The sequence below is a fragment of the Macrosteles quadrilineatus genome, unplaced genomic scaffold (genome assembly GCF_028750875.1).
Source record: "Macrosteles quadrilineatus isolate MER2022 unplaced genomic scaffold, UCM_ALF_1.0 Scaffold_1__1_contigs__length_201487025, whole genome shotgun sequence".
In the NCBI taxonomy this organism is placed as follows: domain Eukaryota; kingdom Metazoa; phylum Arthropoda; class Insecta; order Hemiptera; family Cicadellidae; genus Macrosteles; species Macrosteles quadrilineatus.
The window spans coordinates 139475912-139490318 of NW_026542594.1; the positions used below are offsets into that span (position 1 = coordinate 139475912).

General features: G+C 35.2%; 1 protein-coding gene across 1 annotated transcript in view; it reads right to left on the reverse strand.

The window, feature by feature from the left end:
- LOC128985675 (serine/threonine-protein phosphatase 4 regulatory subunit 3) overlaps nucleotides 1-14407 on the reverse strand; it is an 81491-nt gene that overhangs the window by 42328 nt on the left and 24756 nt on the right. Inside the window, exons 3-5 of the mRNA XM_054405447.1 lie at nucleotides 4104-4159; nucleotides 1833-1931; nucleotides 992-1340 (exon numbers count right to left, since the gene is read on the reverse strand). Coding sequence (XP_054261422.1) covers nucleotides 992-1340; nucleotides 1833-1931; nucleotides 4104-4159 — 504 coding nt within the window. The remainder of the gene's footprint in view (nucleotides 1-991; nucleotides 1341-1832; nucleotides 1932-4103; nucleotides 4160-14407) is intronic.

Genomic DNA, 14407 nt, shown 5'->3' on the forward strand with positions numbered 1-14407 from the left:
GAAAACTCTAGTTTGCGCACGCCCATGGAGTACATGAAGTCGTCCCAGCCATGCACCAGTTATAGTAGTTGATTGTTTCACAATTATGATTGAATTGTATTTTCTTTTTCATGCTTTATGAAAATAAAAAAGAACATACTCTAACTATGGCTGATTGCGCCATTTTTTATCATCACATAAGCCTCTGCTAAAATAACTAACGCTGCACTGAGTTCTTGTATAACCCCATCCATCTTCATGTGTGATTAGCACCAGAATAAAACCACAATTTGCTTATTATGGTGCTGATTAGAAACAGTAAAAAAGGCTTGAAACAAAGTTGGCTAAATTGTTGCCTTATGTCAGGTTTACTTTATACCAGGAAACAAGGTGTTTTTGGTCTCACATTTTTGTTGGTGACGACTTCAGCAGTCAAAACCTGACTTAACCAATAGAAAAAATTACAAATGTTAAATGCTAAATACAATGTCTTTTTCACAGCTAATTTGAACTGTAACATCATTTTAAAATATTGTTTTTTAACTTTCAGGGAGAATTTGACCTACGTTTTTATAGTCAGAGGTCAGATTGAGCTGGTATGCAGATTCATTCAAAAATATTCGTTCTTACACGTACACGTTTGATCATAATTTCAACAATTTCAACAAAAAAGGTACAGATGTCTTAGTCATACGATGATAACTATGGCAGTTAAAGAATATAGTACACTGTATAGTTTAATTTTACAATAGACGCTATAGAATTATATCTGCCAATGATGAAGAATTTAAGTAAGCTACTTTCCCATGGGTAATTTTTTTTTACTACACTAACATTTTGCACATTTCAGTGAATTTCCTGTGATAACAATTTATTAGTATTTAATTTATTAAATGTATAAGGTTTTTAATTAATACAGCATTAGTAGGCTTATAAACACCATTACAGTCTGATAAAATAAGAAGAAGAGAAAGTGATGAACAAGATATATTAAAGATTTTAAAATGATTACCTCCAAACATGACTTCAAACAATGCATTTTTGTTCAGTAAAAATATATTTTTGAACACTTCATAAAGGTAATGAAGTCCTTCAGCATTGTCAAGATCTTCGCACATATGAAACAGGCCAAGCAGTTTGCGAATATAGCAGTCATTTTCAAGTGCAGCAGCAAGTTTCTCTTTCCGTAGTGGAGACGATAAACAACTGGCTATCAGTTCACTGATCTCTTCCAGTCGACCGATCTCACAGGGCGGCAGTTCAATGGGAGGAGCTGAATCCGACATATCATCAAATCTCTCATCTTCTGACTCCTCCACAATATCCTGTGTGATCTCCACTGAGGGGTCCTTCCCTTGAACCTGCCATTGAAAAAAATATAAAAAATTTAAAAACCTGAAAAACTTTCTAAACAGTCGCATTTGTAAAAAAAAGCTGTTTGTTTGAAATAAAACAAGACTATCATTATTTTTCACTTTGGCAAATTAGTTATTATGATAAGCATACTACAGATTACAAGCACAAATTGAGGTATACAATAGAAGTAATCCAGTCAATTACAAACCATACTAACAATAAAAATAACTAGATTCCAGATCTTTGATATACTTAGTCTAATATCAATAAATATTTTTATATTTTATATTTTTATTTATCCAGAAGTTTCATGTAATATACCGTAACTAGGCTGAGTGCAAGCAGTATAAATGATCTATGACCAGCAGCAAGAACCAATGAGAGGAGGAAGTAATCTAGTTGTTGATGTATGAGATTCAATTAAAGCATCACTATTAAAAAATTTAAGATTTAAATTAATTTAATTATAATTTTTTATTTGTATTTTTTATTCTTACCTGACAAATCTTTTCCCAGATCTCATCGCAACCAGCCTTTTCTTGGAAACTAAGGGCTAAATCAAAATTATCACCCTCTGACCAAACAATGAGAGTGTCCTAAAACAAATAGTAAAATATTTTATTATTTTATTTTATCAACATAAATTAAATTTAGCTAGTATAAAGAAATATTTCAACTTACAACTACACTCTATCTCAGCTTTGTGTCAGGTTACCTAGCTTTCAGTATAAATTAGCCTGTCTCTGTACATAAAAAAACTCGCCTTTGGCTCGCTGGGGGCTCTGCCCCCAGGCCCCCTAGCTGTTAGTCGTCGTTTAAAAAATTTGGGAAGGGGTGAGTGGCCATCACCAAGAAGCCGGGGAAATTTCAAGTCACCTAAAAGAGATAGCACTCTCAGCATTTCTCAAGTCCCTGTCAAATTTGAAGCAATAATGGTGGATTGCTATATATGTGAGGGGGAGTTAACATTTAAGGATAATGTTAGTTAATATTTAAAGATTTTAGAGTTTTGAAACTTAGGGGCGAAAATCTTGCTACATTGTGCCTGTCTATAATTATTTAGGCCAATGCACATTCAAAGTGTTTTATACAGAAATATTGGAGGGTTGGAGTAAGTAGTTTAAGAACTGTTGGGGGGGGGGGGGGTTGAATTATTTGACTTATTTTACGACAGTGTCTCAAAATAAAACAATTTCATACGTACGTTAGAGTGGCAATATTTAACCTCATTTTGATGCTGTTTTGAATAAAATAGTTAAGAGTGGTAAAACTCCCAATTTATGTTTGTTCCCTTTTACTTTCTCCCCCCCATACATATGGAGAAGTTATTGTTTTCGTCAAAATTTTTGAGTTTGAGTTTTGTGTGGATATATCAGTTTTTATAAAAACTGGTTTTGAAAAAAGTGGTGGATGTGTCTGAATGTATGTATGTGTACAGAGCTACAGACCATGAGTGTGGTTTGATTTTGATGAAATTTTGTTAAATTGTATGTACTAATCCATAGTATCTCTAGGGGTATTTCATTTTTTGAAAATTTTGATTTTTAAATGTGATTTTCCTATCAAAACCCATAAGTTCAAAGAAAAATCAAATTTTCTCAAAAATGGCCTCAACGATTTTGATACAACTTTAGTAAGCCAGCAGGCCTATGTTATAGCCCATTAAATTCTCAACAAAATGGTATTTACTTCCATTGCTGTAAATTAAGGTTCAAAAGTTACTGTAACTCATGTTATCTCCATATAAAAAAAACCCATGAAATAACGGAAAATCTGATTTTTGAAAAAAGCCGGTTTTGATTAAAATAAGTAGGTACCCTATGTTATGGTCCTAATAATTCTTAACAAATTACTAGTTAGTGCAACCCCATTGCTGTAAAAATTACAGTTCAAAAGTTTATTGCAACTTTAGATATTTTCGCTATAAAATATCATAATTAATCCCACCACTTACCCATGATGAATGTTGTTGACAAGCTAATAGGAGAATGTGGCAGATTGCTGAATCGTTTATTTTATGCAAGTTGCGAATTGAGCATGGACACTAAAAAAACTACTAATTATTTTGTACCTACTCTGTTCACAACATTTAGGCAGTTATAAGGGAAGAAATCTATCCCCTCCATTTGAACCTACATTTAAAAATAAAAGCTGAGGTTTGCAAAAACATTGCCTTAACAACTCAACGGCTGTTTGATCTTACCATAGACAAATAGAACAAATATAGACTGTCAAATAAAGCTTCCGGCGCCCACCGCTATGAGTGCCGTGTAGTTATGGCGCACACCACTGCAGGCAAGGAGCACAGGAGCCGTATGATACCAGCAGACGCTGCAGCAGAAAAGTCTGTCACGGCTCCTGCGCTCCTTGCCTGCAATGGTGTGCGCCATATCTACACGACACTCCTAGCGGTGGGCGCCATACATAAGCTTATCGCAGCACTGCTGTCGGTCTATATTCATTCTATTTGTCTATGATCTTACTAATATTTTAAATGGGAAGGTATGGATGTTTGTGTGTAACTTTGAAGTTTCATCACGTGAAAACTACTGGCCTGATTGAGCTGACATTTCACAGAGAGGCACTTTATAGTGTTATAGCATACCGTAAATTTAAAGAACCAAATTTTCTCAAACAGTGTCTCCTCCCCTAATGCAAATGCAGAGCACAAGTATAACTCCAATAAGCATTTTATACTTATACGCCAACCAAGTACGAAGGACGGTTACTCTGCTAGTAACCTAATAAAATAAATACCATGAACTCACTTGTTGTTTTTGATAAGCTGTGTCAGGTTGGATCTTGGACTCCAATAGAAGGGATCCTGGAAAAGAAAATCATTACCACCCAACAAGAAAAAATAAGTCTTTGACCAACTTACATGAAATTGTGACTATAGTAGATCCCAGGTTAACCGATATAAAGGGGGGAGAGCCATTTCGGATAGCCAATTTTTCGGGTAGTGATGTGTGCCGGGAATATTCCCAGTGGGAGGGAACTTATAAAATGGGAATATTGCCGGGAATATTTCTTTGGTCCAAAACTGGGAATATTCCCAAAAATTGTGAATTCATGAAAATTTTAAAATTCTGAACGGTTTAACATATATTGACAGTTAAAGAACCTTAAAACTACATTACCTATAGTAAATTCTTACATTTAAATCTAAGAGTTGTCATTCCATGTACATTCCTGTAAAAAAATTTTGAAATTTATGAAACTGAATGGATTTTAATTATTGCATTCCAAAAAAAGAAACAGACTTTTTTATCTGAGCGAGCAGAAAAACTGACAGTTCTTTCTTACAACTGGAAACTCAGGAATGCTCAACCTCTAAGAGAGAGTTTAAGCAAGCAGAAGGCAACCCAGAGGAAACAGGACAGGAAGAAAATGAAGACATCCTGTCCCTTCTCACAATCGAAGAAGGGGATGAGGATGAGATTGACTTGACAAGTAATAATGAAGACGATTTTTGTGGATTTGGAGATGTAGATGACGAGAAGGACGAAGGAAATATAATTGACATAGAAAGTGACAGTGACTAGGAAACATAAAAAAAAATAATACGGAAAGCAAATATGTCATTTCAGTATTTCCCATCTAACCTTTTCGTTTTTAATATGTAGTCTTGATTTAATACACTAAATTAAATTTTTTTTCTAACAATATTTTTATTTCCTGTATATTTACTAGGTTATGTTTGTTTCTGATTATCTATATATACTTATTTAATACGCTAGCAGGTTTTTTGTGACAATTAGGCCCACTCCTCTGAAACTACTGAACCGATTGATATGTTTTTGGTGGAAAGAGCGTAACGTGAAGTTGGGCAGGAAACTTTTTTTAGGGAAATAATTAGAAAGTGAGGCCCTGGGGCCCTTTAAAGTTTCGTATTCCTCCACAAGATTAAAATGGAAGGTCATGACTGCGATGCGGAAGAAGGTCGGCCTTAAATAAAATGAATAAATGTGCCAAGTTTGATTAAAATATGTCCATAAAACAAGCAAACTACAACATTTTACAATATTCTCCATAAGAATATCACGGGAATTTTAAATTTGCTATTTTTTGAATTTTCTCAATAAACAATAACCGTACAAAAACATTTTGGTATACTAAATTATTTGTTTTTTAGTACTTTAAAATGGTCTAGAGATAAATTTGGAAATTTTGTGTTTTGAGGGTAAAAAATAAGAAAACCATTTTTTACCCCATAAAACCCTGTTCCCATGGTCCGATCATGCTGGTTTGCTAACTCATTTAAGTTTATCCCGCCATACATCCTCAAACCAAATTTAATTAAAATTGGAGAAAAATTACTCATGTTATCACGTTCACTGACATATATAGGCTACATATGTCTGCCATATATACATGCCATTTACGGACATAAAAATTTGAACAAACAGTGATTTTGGCCTCTAAGGACACCAAAACGAAAAAGTATATCGGTCCCGGCTCCAGGTCTCATCATATTATGTGCTCGTTGGTCTTACCTTGCCAACTACGGTAAAGGCCAAGTCACACCGAGCTCGCTCCCGCGGCGGGAGCGGATTTTGAAAAATCGCTCACCATGTTATCAAATGTGCCAAGTCACACCGCACTACCGCGCGCCCGCGGGCGTGCGGTAGTGTCCGCCACGTCCGCCTGCTGAGCGATTTTTTGAGACTACCGCGGCAGGAGTTTTGTCTAGCGCATGCGCAAAGGGGCATTTCGAATGCCCAAGCTATTAAAAGTTTAATAGTAATACAGTTTAATAAAATTTTAAATTAAATTTAACATGTTTCTTTTGTTTGATGATGTAGTCTATGTTGTTTTGTATTATCTTCGTAATTATGTTTATCATCAGAAAAAAATCATTTTTGTTTACCATGCAAAAATAATGTTTACGGTGAAAATTTAATGTTTCCCATAAACATTTTTATATTGCCGACGTGAACAATTTTTTTTATTGTTTCATCAACTTTTTCGATTTGCAACAACCAAAACTTTACAATCAATGTAAACTTGAACTTTCAATAAAAGGCTTAGCAAAAAATTACATTAGTTTTAAAATGAACATATTTTTTTATTTAAAAAGTAAATAGTCTTTGTAGTGTAGCGAAAAATAACGTTCAAAAGCTGAAAGTGGATAATTTATCCACAACCATATTTAAAATGCTTCGAACACAAGGTCTAAGTTAAATTTAGTTATTAACTTTTTAAAGTTAATGTCCTACACTAACAAATTAATAAACATTCAATTGCTTCTTAAACACTTGACTTAAAACCTGCAAATTTACATGGCATACTAAACAGGTAAGATGAGTTTCTTTTGTAAAACGAATTGTAATGAACTCATCATCTCAAAACTCCCGCCGCGGACCCGAACTTTTGGTGTGACATGGCTCGAGGAAAAACATCCGCGCGCGGTACTCCCGCGGCGGGAGCGGCGGATGTCGGTGTGACATGGCCTTAATAGCTACTTCCCTATAGGGAAATTCGCTAAATGAAAACTGAATTAACACTGTGCTGCATTTCTTAGTAATAATTGAAAGAGCCGATTTGCAAACTATGGAAACGTAGGAAAGTCATAGAACACCACAAAGGAGAAGAAATAGAAATAATGATTTTTAAGAATTTATAATCATTATTATGGACAACCTAATGCGACTATTTGTAAGGCTATTTGTAGAAAACACTAAAAAACAAGATAAGCTTTTGAAAAATGATAAGATATTTACAAGAAATGTTGATTATATCAATATGTTATACAGATCTTGAGTATTTCCATAATTCTTGAGGCGAATATTTTAAAGTCATCAGAAATTATGACTTTTATTTGTTTTAAAACAACACCTGTAATACTTAGCAACAGCTTGAATTCGAGCAACAAGTACACTAGTTGTATTAAATCAACATTTTTTGAAAATAGATTGTTTGTGTTTTATTTAAAACAAACTACCACAGTGACCGATTTGAGCAATTTAGCTCATAAAATTATAAATTCCCAGTTATTTATTTCAATTAAAACTTTGTATTATAATATATTTCAGTTTTTGTGGTTGAATATTGCCGGCAATATTCACTGGGAATATTTCCTCGATATTAAATTCCCGGGAATTTTACATCACTACTTTCGGGTAACCCGTCATTATGCTAAAAATAATCAATGAATCACCACAGTGTGTAGGAAAAATGAATTTTAGAGAATCTATATATATAATACGCTAAGCCCATTTTTGTGAACAGAACTCCTCCCTCATCTTTGGACCGATTTTGATGATCTAAGTGTCAAAAGAATGGCCCTGATCTGTAGTTTTGCAAAGTCTTTTTATTTTTTTGAAATCTTTATTAGTTCAGGCTGGATCTTCCATCAAAGTTGGGTTTTCTCCCATAAGATTAACATGGAGGAATCTAAATATTTAATTGGAAACTTTGTCTCCACTAATTTAAGAGAACGACTAGGCGTAAAAACTTGGTAGAGGTGTCCAAAGAAAGGTCTTGGTCTGTAGATGAGTTACCAAAAGAAAAACAAAGTAAATTCCCTTTAGGGCTCTGCCCCAGAAGCCTTTAAAAGATCCCTCTACAGATTTGTTTATATTTTGGCCATGTGAATAATACTTTTTAATTAAACAGATGTTAATTTTTAAATCTATCTATCTATATATTAATAGGCAAGCATGTTTCTTTAAAACCTTTTTTCTCAGCTCGTGTGCATTGCAGGGAAAATATACGCATACTGTTGGAAAGATATTTTCCTGTAGATGTGCAGAATGCTTTTAAAAATTAAAATAGGCTAACAAATAAGAACAAAAAATGAATTTGAAAACTTCAAAAAATTAACATGGACCATATGGGTTGCCATGATGGTGACGAAATAACAACAAAATGTAAACAGAAAATCAAAACAAATGGAAGAAATTCCAATCACATGTTTTATTTACAGTGTGGGGAGAAAATAGAGAAGTCTGTACATTAATTATTTTTGGTCGAGTTTCGACCACAGGACGACCTCTCGTACTTATTTAATACGCAAGCAGATTTTTTGTGACAATTACTCCTCCGAAACTACTGAACCGATCGTCATGTTTTTGGTGTCATTGGAAAGAGCGTAACGTGAAGTTGTGCAGGAAACTTTCTGTTTAGGGAAATAATGAGAGAGTGAGGCCATGGAGCCCTTTAAAGTTTCGTATTTCTCCATAAGATTAACATTGGAGACACAAATTGTTATGAAACTCCAGCTGTAGTCAGAAATCAAAAGTGAGAAGAAGAGCATATGTTAATTGTAAACAGTCAATAAGTTTGCTAATTTAACAGTTTGCTGAAAACTTGCTGACTTGGTTGAAATTCGTTTTAAAATAACGCCTGTAATACTCAGCAATTGCTCGAATTCGAGCAACAGGGACACTAGTTATATTTTAAACAACACACATTTATTGAGAGTTACTGAATTGTCCAAAGGAAGTATTTGCAATGTTATTTTCTTGAACTCTTAGAGAGCCTTGAATGTTATTAGACTAAAAAAAAAATGGTTGTGCATGGTTATTAGCGCAACAAAAACAATTTAATTTATCTGTAAAAAATATATTCTTAAAGTGCACTGAGCAGCAGCCTAAAAAATACTATGTAACTTCCTCATAGTTACAATATGCTCAAACTTGCATTGTGACATGAGTCCAGGAGCTGAGGGGGTTTGAGCATGCATGAAAGTAGTACGCAATGTTATTGCTGATTATTGTAATATGGACTGTGGTGATCAAAATTATGTATGTCGCCTATTTCAAAAGTGGTTGATAAGGTGGGGGGAGAGGGCAAACATGGCGGTTTGCGCTATATGTTAAAACGTCGTTGTAATCCAAAAAATATTAACTACAATAATGGTTATTAGGTCCGAGGTTTTATCTCTAATAATTAACAAGTTATTGTATAAAATATGTAAAAATGGGCCATTCGTGTATTTTTTCCTGAAAGTAGAGTTAATTTGTGAGTGTCGTAATGAAGTAATATCAAATATCTTTGCTGATAGTTGTAATATAGACTGTAGTGATAAAGAATACACATATCGCTTACTTTTCAGGTGGTCGAGAACTTAGGGAGAGGGGGGCAAAGATGGCGGATCGTGCTATTCATTGAAACGACTCCAACTCGAGAACGGTACGAGATGGGACATCGGTCAAAATGTTGTTTTAATCAAAAAAATATGTCAAGTAGAAAAGATTATCAGGTACAAAGTTGTATCTTAAGTAATAAAAAAGTTATAACAAATAATATGTTTCACAAAATCTACATTATGCGGCTATTTTTCTCAAAATTATAGGAATTGTTAATAAATAATAGTGTAATTAGTAAATTACTTGACTAAATATTAACTAGCCTAGATGCGTTTTCTTATCAGGAAAAATCTATTATTACGAATACATATGTTTAAAAATGTAAAACATGGCCTCCAAACTCAGTATAATACTAGTGGTTTCACTGTAATCAAATAACGGACTACCACTACAAATGCAATTTTAATTATAATGTTATAGGTTATTATAATATGACTAGGTGAAACCTGTCGAAATCGGCGGTTACTTTCAAGGCTTACTAATTCATCTAACTGCGATAAATTGGGTGAAATATACATATTATGAGCATTTAGCATTGTTTAAAGAGTAATAAGTGTAAAAACAATATTGCTATTAATTGCGTTAGTTGCCAAATTTGGTTGATCGGTGAATAAAATATTCCCCATACCGTACGTCATCGGAGTTGTTATTAGTATGTTATCTGGTATCTCTTCCTTTGGAAGAACCTTTAAATAGTATTAAAATCGTATTGGTGGATCTTTTGTAGTTAAATACTTCTGTGATTTCATAAGTGTAATACGATTTTATTTTAAAAGAAAATACTTTTTGGGAAGACATACTCTCATTTCAAAGGGAGGTATATCAGTTACAGTGTAAGTTTCATTTTTCCTTCGTCACGTCGCGTCAGTTCATATCGTACTTCTGTGCCAATAAATGAACCCTGCTCTAGCATAGTTTTGAGAAATTGATTGTGGGGTTACTGTTAACGCTGGAATTCCTTGACATGGGGGATGTCAGTTGTCTCAGCCTTATCAATAACATAAAGTTGTCAATACAATCTCTCTACAGAATGTTAGGTGTACTGGAATACTTGATGTGAAGTTGGATTTTATTCTTGAACTGTTAGGGGCCTCCTAGTTCATACGGCCTTGCGGCTTCATTTGCAACAAATAATGCAAATGACATAGCAATGGGACATTTCCAAAAAGCAAAAATACTGTAAATTAGCTGTTACGCGCGTATCTATTGACGTTTACATATTGTTAATCAACGTATTTTATAAAGGATTATGTGATTTAGTTTAAAAGGAATATGACCTTTCTGTCATGACAGTAGCTGCTTAAGTAGTATTTTCACTTTGTACCATATTTTACAGCCAAAATGTCGTGTTATTTTCAATAATGTTACCAACCCAGTGCGCCAAAGTCCGTAATATAGGCAGGTGCAAATAATTTGTCAAGATGGGTACCATTTTAGGCAAGATATCTACATAAATATTTGATATGTGTAGAATAATATGATAAAATGTAGGCAAAAGTGGTGAAAATTGCTGTGATAAAAGGATTTTCCACTGATTTCGTAATGGAAAGTTATATTGCAAAACATGACATGATAAAGAAGAAAATAAATGTTTAAATCAGAAAATAACATTGCAAATACTTATTTGGTAGAATTTAGTGACTCCCAATAAATGTGTGTTGTTTGAAATACAATTTTAAAATGAACAGCTGTTTCATTAAAAAGTATTATTCACATGGCCAAAATGTAAACAACTCTGTGGAGGGATCTTTAAAGGCTTCTGGGGCAGAGTCCTAAAGACGGTGACACACTATCGATCTTTTCCCCGAACAAGACCCCGAACCGAGCAGGGAGAAGGGAGAAGGGAGGTCGAAGGGAGGATGTTCGATAGTGTGTCACGGGTCCGTACACCGATCAAGACGCCGAACAAGACATCAGGCCGAGCAGGGAGACGAGCGCTCTGGAGGCGGTTTTTTGGCGAAAGATCAAAGAAAAGATCGGTCCGATGTACGGTCCGATGTACGATAGTGTGTCACGGTACATTTTTGCCCCGAACATCGTCGCGAGCGCCGCACCGAGCGGCCGCCTGCGCTAGCATTGATAGTTCAGCGCTCTCACTCGCACACACTCTCTATCTCTCTCCAAACTTCCTTTTGCCGCGCTCGGTAGAATTCGTCTGGTCTTGGTCATGTTCGGGGAAATGTTCGGAGTAAAATTTTGCTGATATTTATCTCCCTTCTCCCTGCTCGGTTCGGGGTCTTGATCGGGGAAAAGATCGATAGTGTGTCACCGCATTAAGGGATTTTGCTTAGTTTTTCTTTTGATAACTCATCTACAGACCAAGACCTTTCTTTGGACACATTTACCAAGTTTCTACGCCCAGCCGTGCTCTCAAACTAGTGGGGACAAAGTTTCCAATTAAATATTTAGATTCCCCCATGTTAATCTTATGGGAGAAACTCCAACTTTGATGGCCTGTGGGGCAAAGCCCGGGGATTTTTATTACAGAAATTGGTGAAAGGGGGCGTCTACACAAAAAATACTTTATTTTGACACGTCGTTTGTAAAAATCCGTCCATTATTAACGGAGGGGTAGTCTTTCGTAGAAATCGCCTTCACGTATTATATATATGGATTATGTAACAAGTTCTTATTAAATACAGCTATATGAAATAAAAAACAAAACATAACATAAGAAATTTAAAGTTCATAGTGTTTCTATTTAAAATTGAAATAAACTACGATCTATTATATTTCATATTTAATTATTATCTTATTTGTTCCATTATTTAGTTTTTATTATTTTATTTATGTAGCAAGTGTATAATGAAATACAAAATACAAGTAAACATCATAAAAAAAAAACATTAAAATATTTGTGCACAAACAATGTGAACCTTGAACCTACGTTAAATAATATTTAAATAACTATTAAAAGTCATAAAATATTGTTATTTGTATAAACAATACACAATAAATGTCAGTTATTTTAATTATATAAAGACTTTCACAACCCCGATGTCACTGAGCTGGAAGGCAATGAAGTATGGGGGGATTAACTGTTGTGCCGATATCAGCAGCACTACGCAGCAATTATGACGCAACCTATCGGACGAACCCCAAGGCCATGTTTTACATTTTTAACCATATGCATTCCTAATAATAGATTTTTTTCTATAATAAAACGCATCTAGTTAATATTTAGTCAAGTAATTTACTACTTACACTATTATTTATTAACAATTTCTAGTAAAAAACAATTTTTGAGAAAAAAGCTACATAATGTAGATTTTGTGAAACATATTTTTGTAAGAACTTTTTTGTTACTTAAGATAAAACGTTGTACCTGATAATCTTTTCTATTTGCCATATTTTTTTTATTAAAACGACGTTTTGACCGATGTCCTACTAGCCTATTTCATCTTAGTAGCAGTACCTGGGGACCGAGCTTTGCTCGGGTAAAATCATTAGTTTACTATGAAAGCAGTCTTAGTATTGCAGATACATTAATCTATTCCTGTTCCCATTCCTTATCTTCAAATCTTATCTTCAAAAACAGTTCCCACACTCCGGACTACTACTCGCCTTGACTACTTCCTTCACCACTTCCTACGTCTCAGACCTGTTTCCCTCACTTCCCATCGCATTTTAAGATTGCAGATACCTTAATCTAATCTTCAAAAACAGTTCCCACACTCCGGACTACTCGCCTTTACTACTTCCTTCACCACTTCCTACGTCGCGGACCTGTTTCCCTCCCTTCCCATAGCATTTTAAGATTGCAGATACCTTAATCTAATCGTCATAAACAGTTCCCATACTCCGGACTACTCGCCTTTACTACTTCCTTCACCACTTCCTACGTCGTGGACCTGTTTCCCTCCCTTCCCATAGCATTTTAAGATTGCAGATACCTTAATCAAATCTTCAAAAACAGTTCCCACTTTCCGGACTACTCGCCTTTACTACTTCCTTCACCACTTCCTACGTCGCGGACCTGTTTCCCTCCGTTCCCACAGCATTTTAAGATTGCAGATACCTTAATCTAAATCTTCAAAAACAGCACCCACACTCCGGACTACTCGCCTTTGACTACTTCCTTCACCACTTCCTACGTTGCTGACCTGTTTCCCTCACTTCACATCGCATTTTTAAATTGCAGATACCTTAATCCTAACCTAACCTAACCTAACCTAACCTTAATCTTATCTTCAAAAACAGTTCCCACACTCCGGACTACTACTCGCCTTGACTACTTCCTTCACCACTTCCTACGTCGCTGACCTGTTACCCTCAATTCCCATCGCATTTTAAATTGCAGATACCTTAATCCTAACCTAACCTAACCTAACCTTAATCTTATCTTCAAAAACAGTTCCCACACTCCGGACTACTCGCCTTTACTACTTCCTTCACCACTTCCTACGTCGCGGACCTGTTTCCCTCCCTTCCCATAGCATTTTAAGATTGCAGATACCTTAATCTAATCGTCATAAACAGTTCCCATACTCCGGACTACTCGCCTTTGCTACTTCCTTCACCACTTCCTACGTCGCGGACCTGTTTGCCTCCCTTCCTATAGCATTTTAAGATTGCAGATACCCTAATATAATCGTCATAAACAGTTCCTACACTCCAGACTACTTGCCTTGACTACTTCCTTCACTACTTCCTACGTCACGAACCAGTTTCCCTCCTTTCCCATAGCATTTTAAGATTGCAAATACCTTTCTAATCGTCATAACAGTTCCCGTTCCCGCACTCCGGACAGCTTGCCTTGACTATTTCTTTACCACTTCCTACGTCGCGGACCTGTTTCCCTCCCTTCCCATAGCATTTAAGGATTGCAGATACCTTAATCTAATCTTCAAAAACAGTTCCCACTTTCCGGACTACTTGCATTTACTACTTCCTTCACCACTTCCTACGTCGCGGACCTGTTCCCCTCCCTTCCCATAGCATTTTAATATTGCAGATACCTTAATCTAATCTTCAAAAAC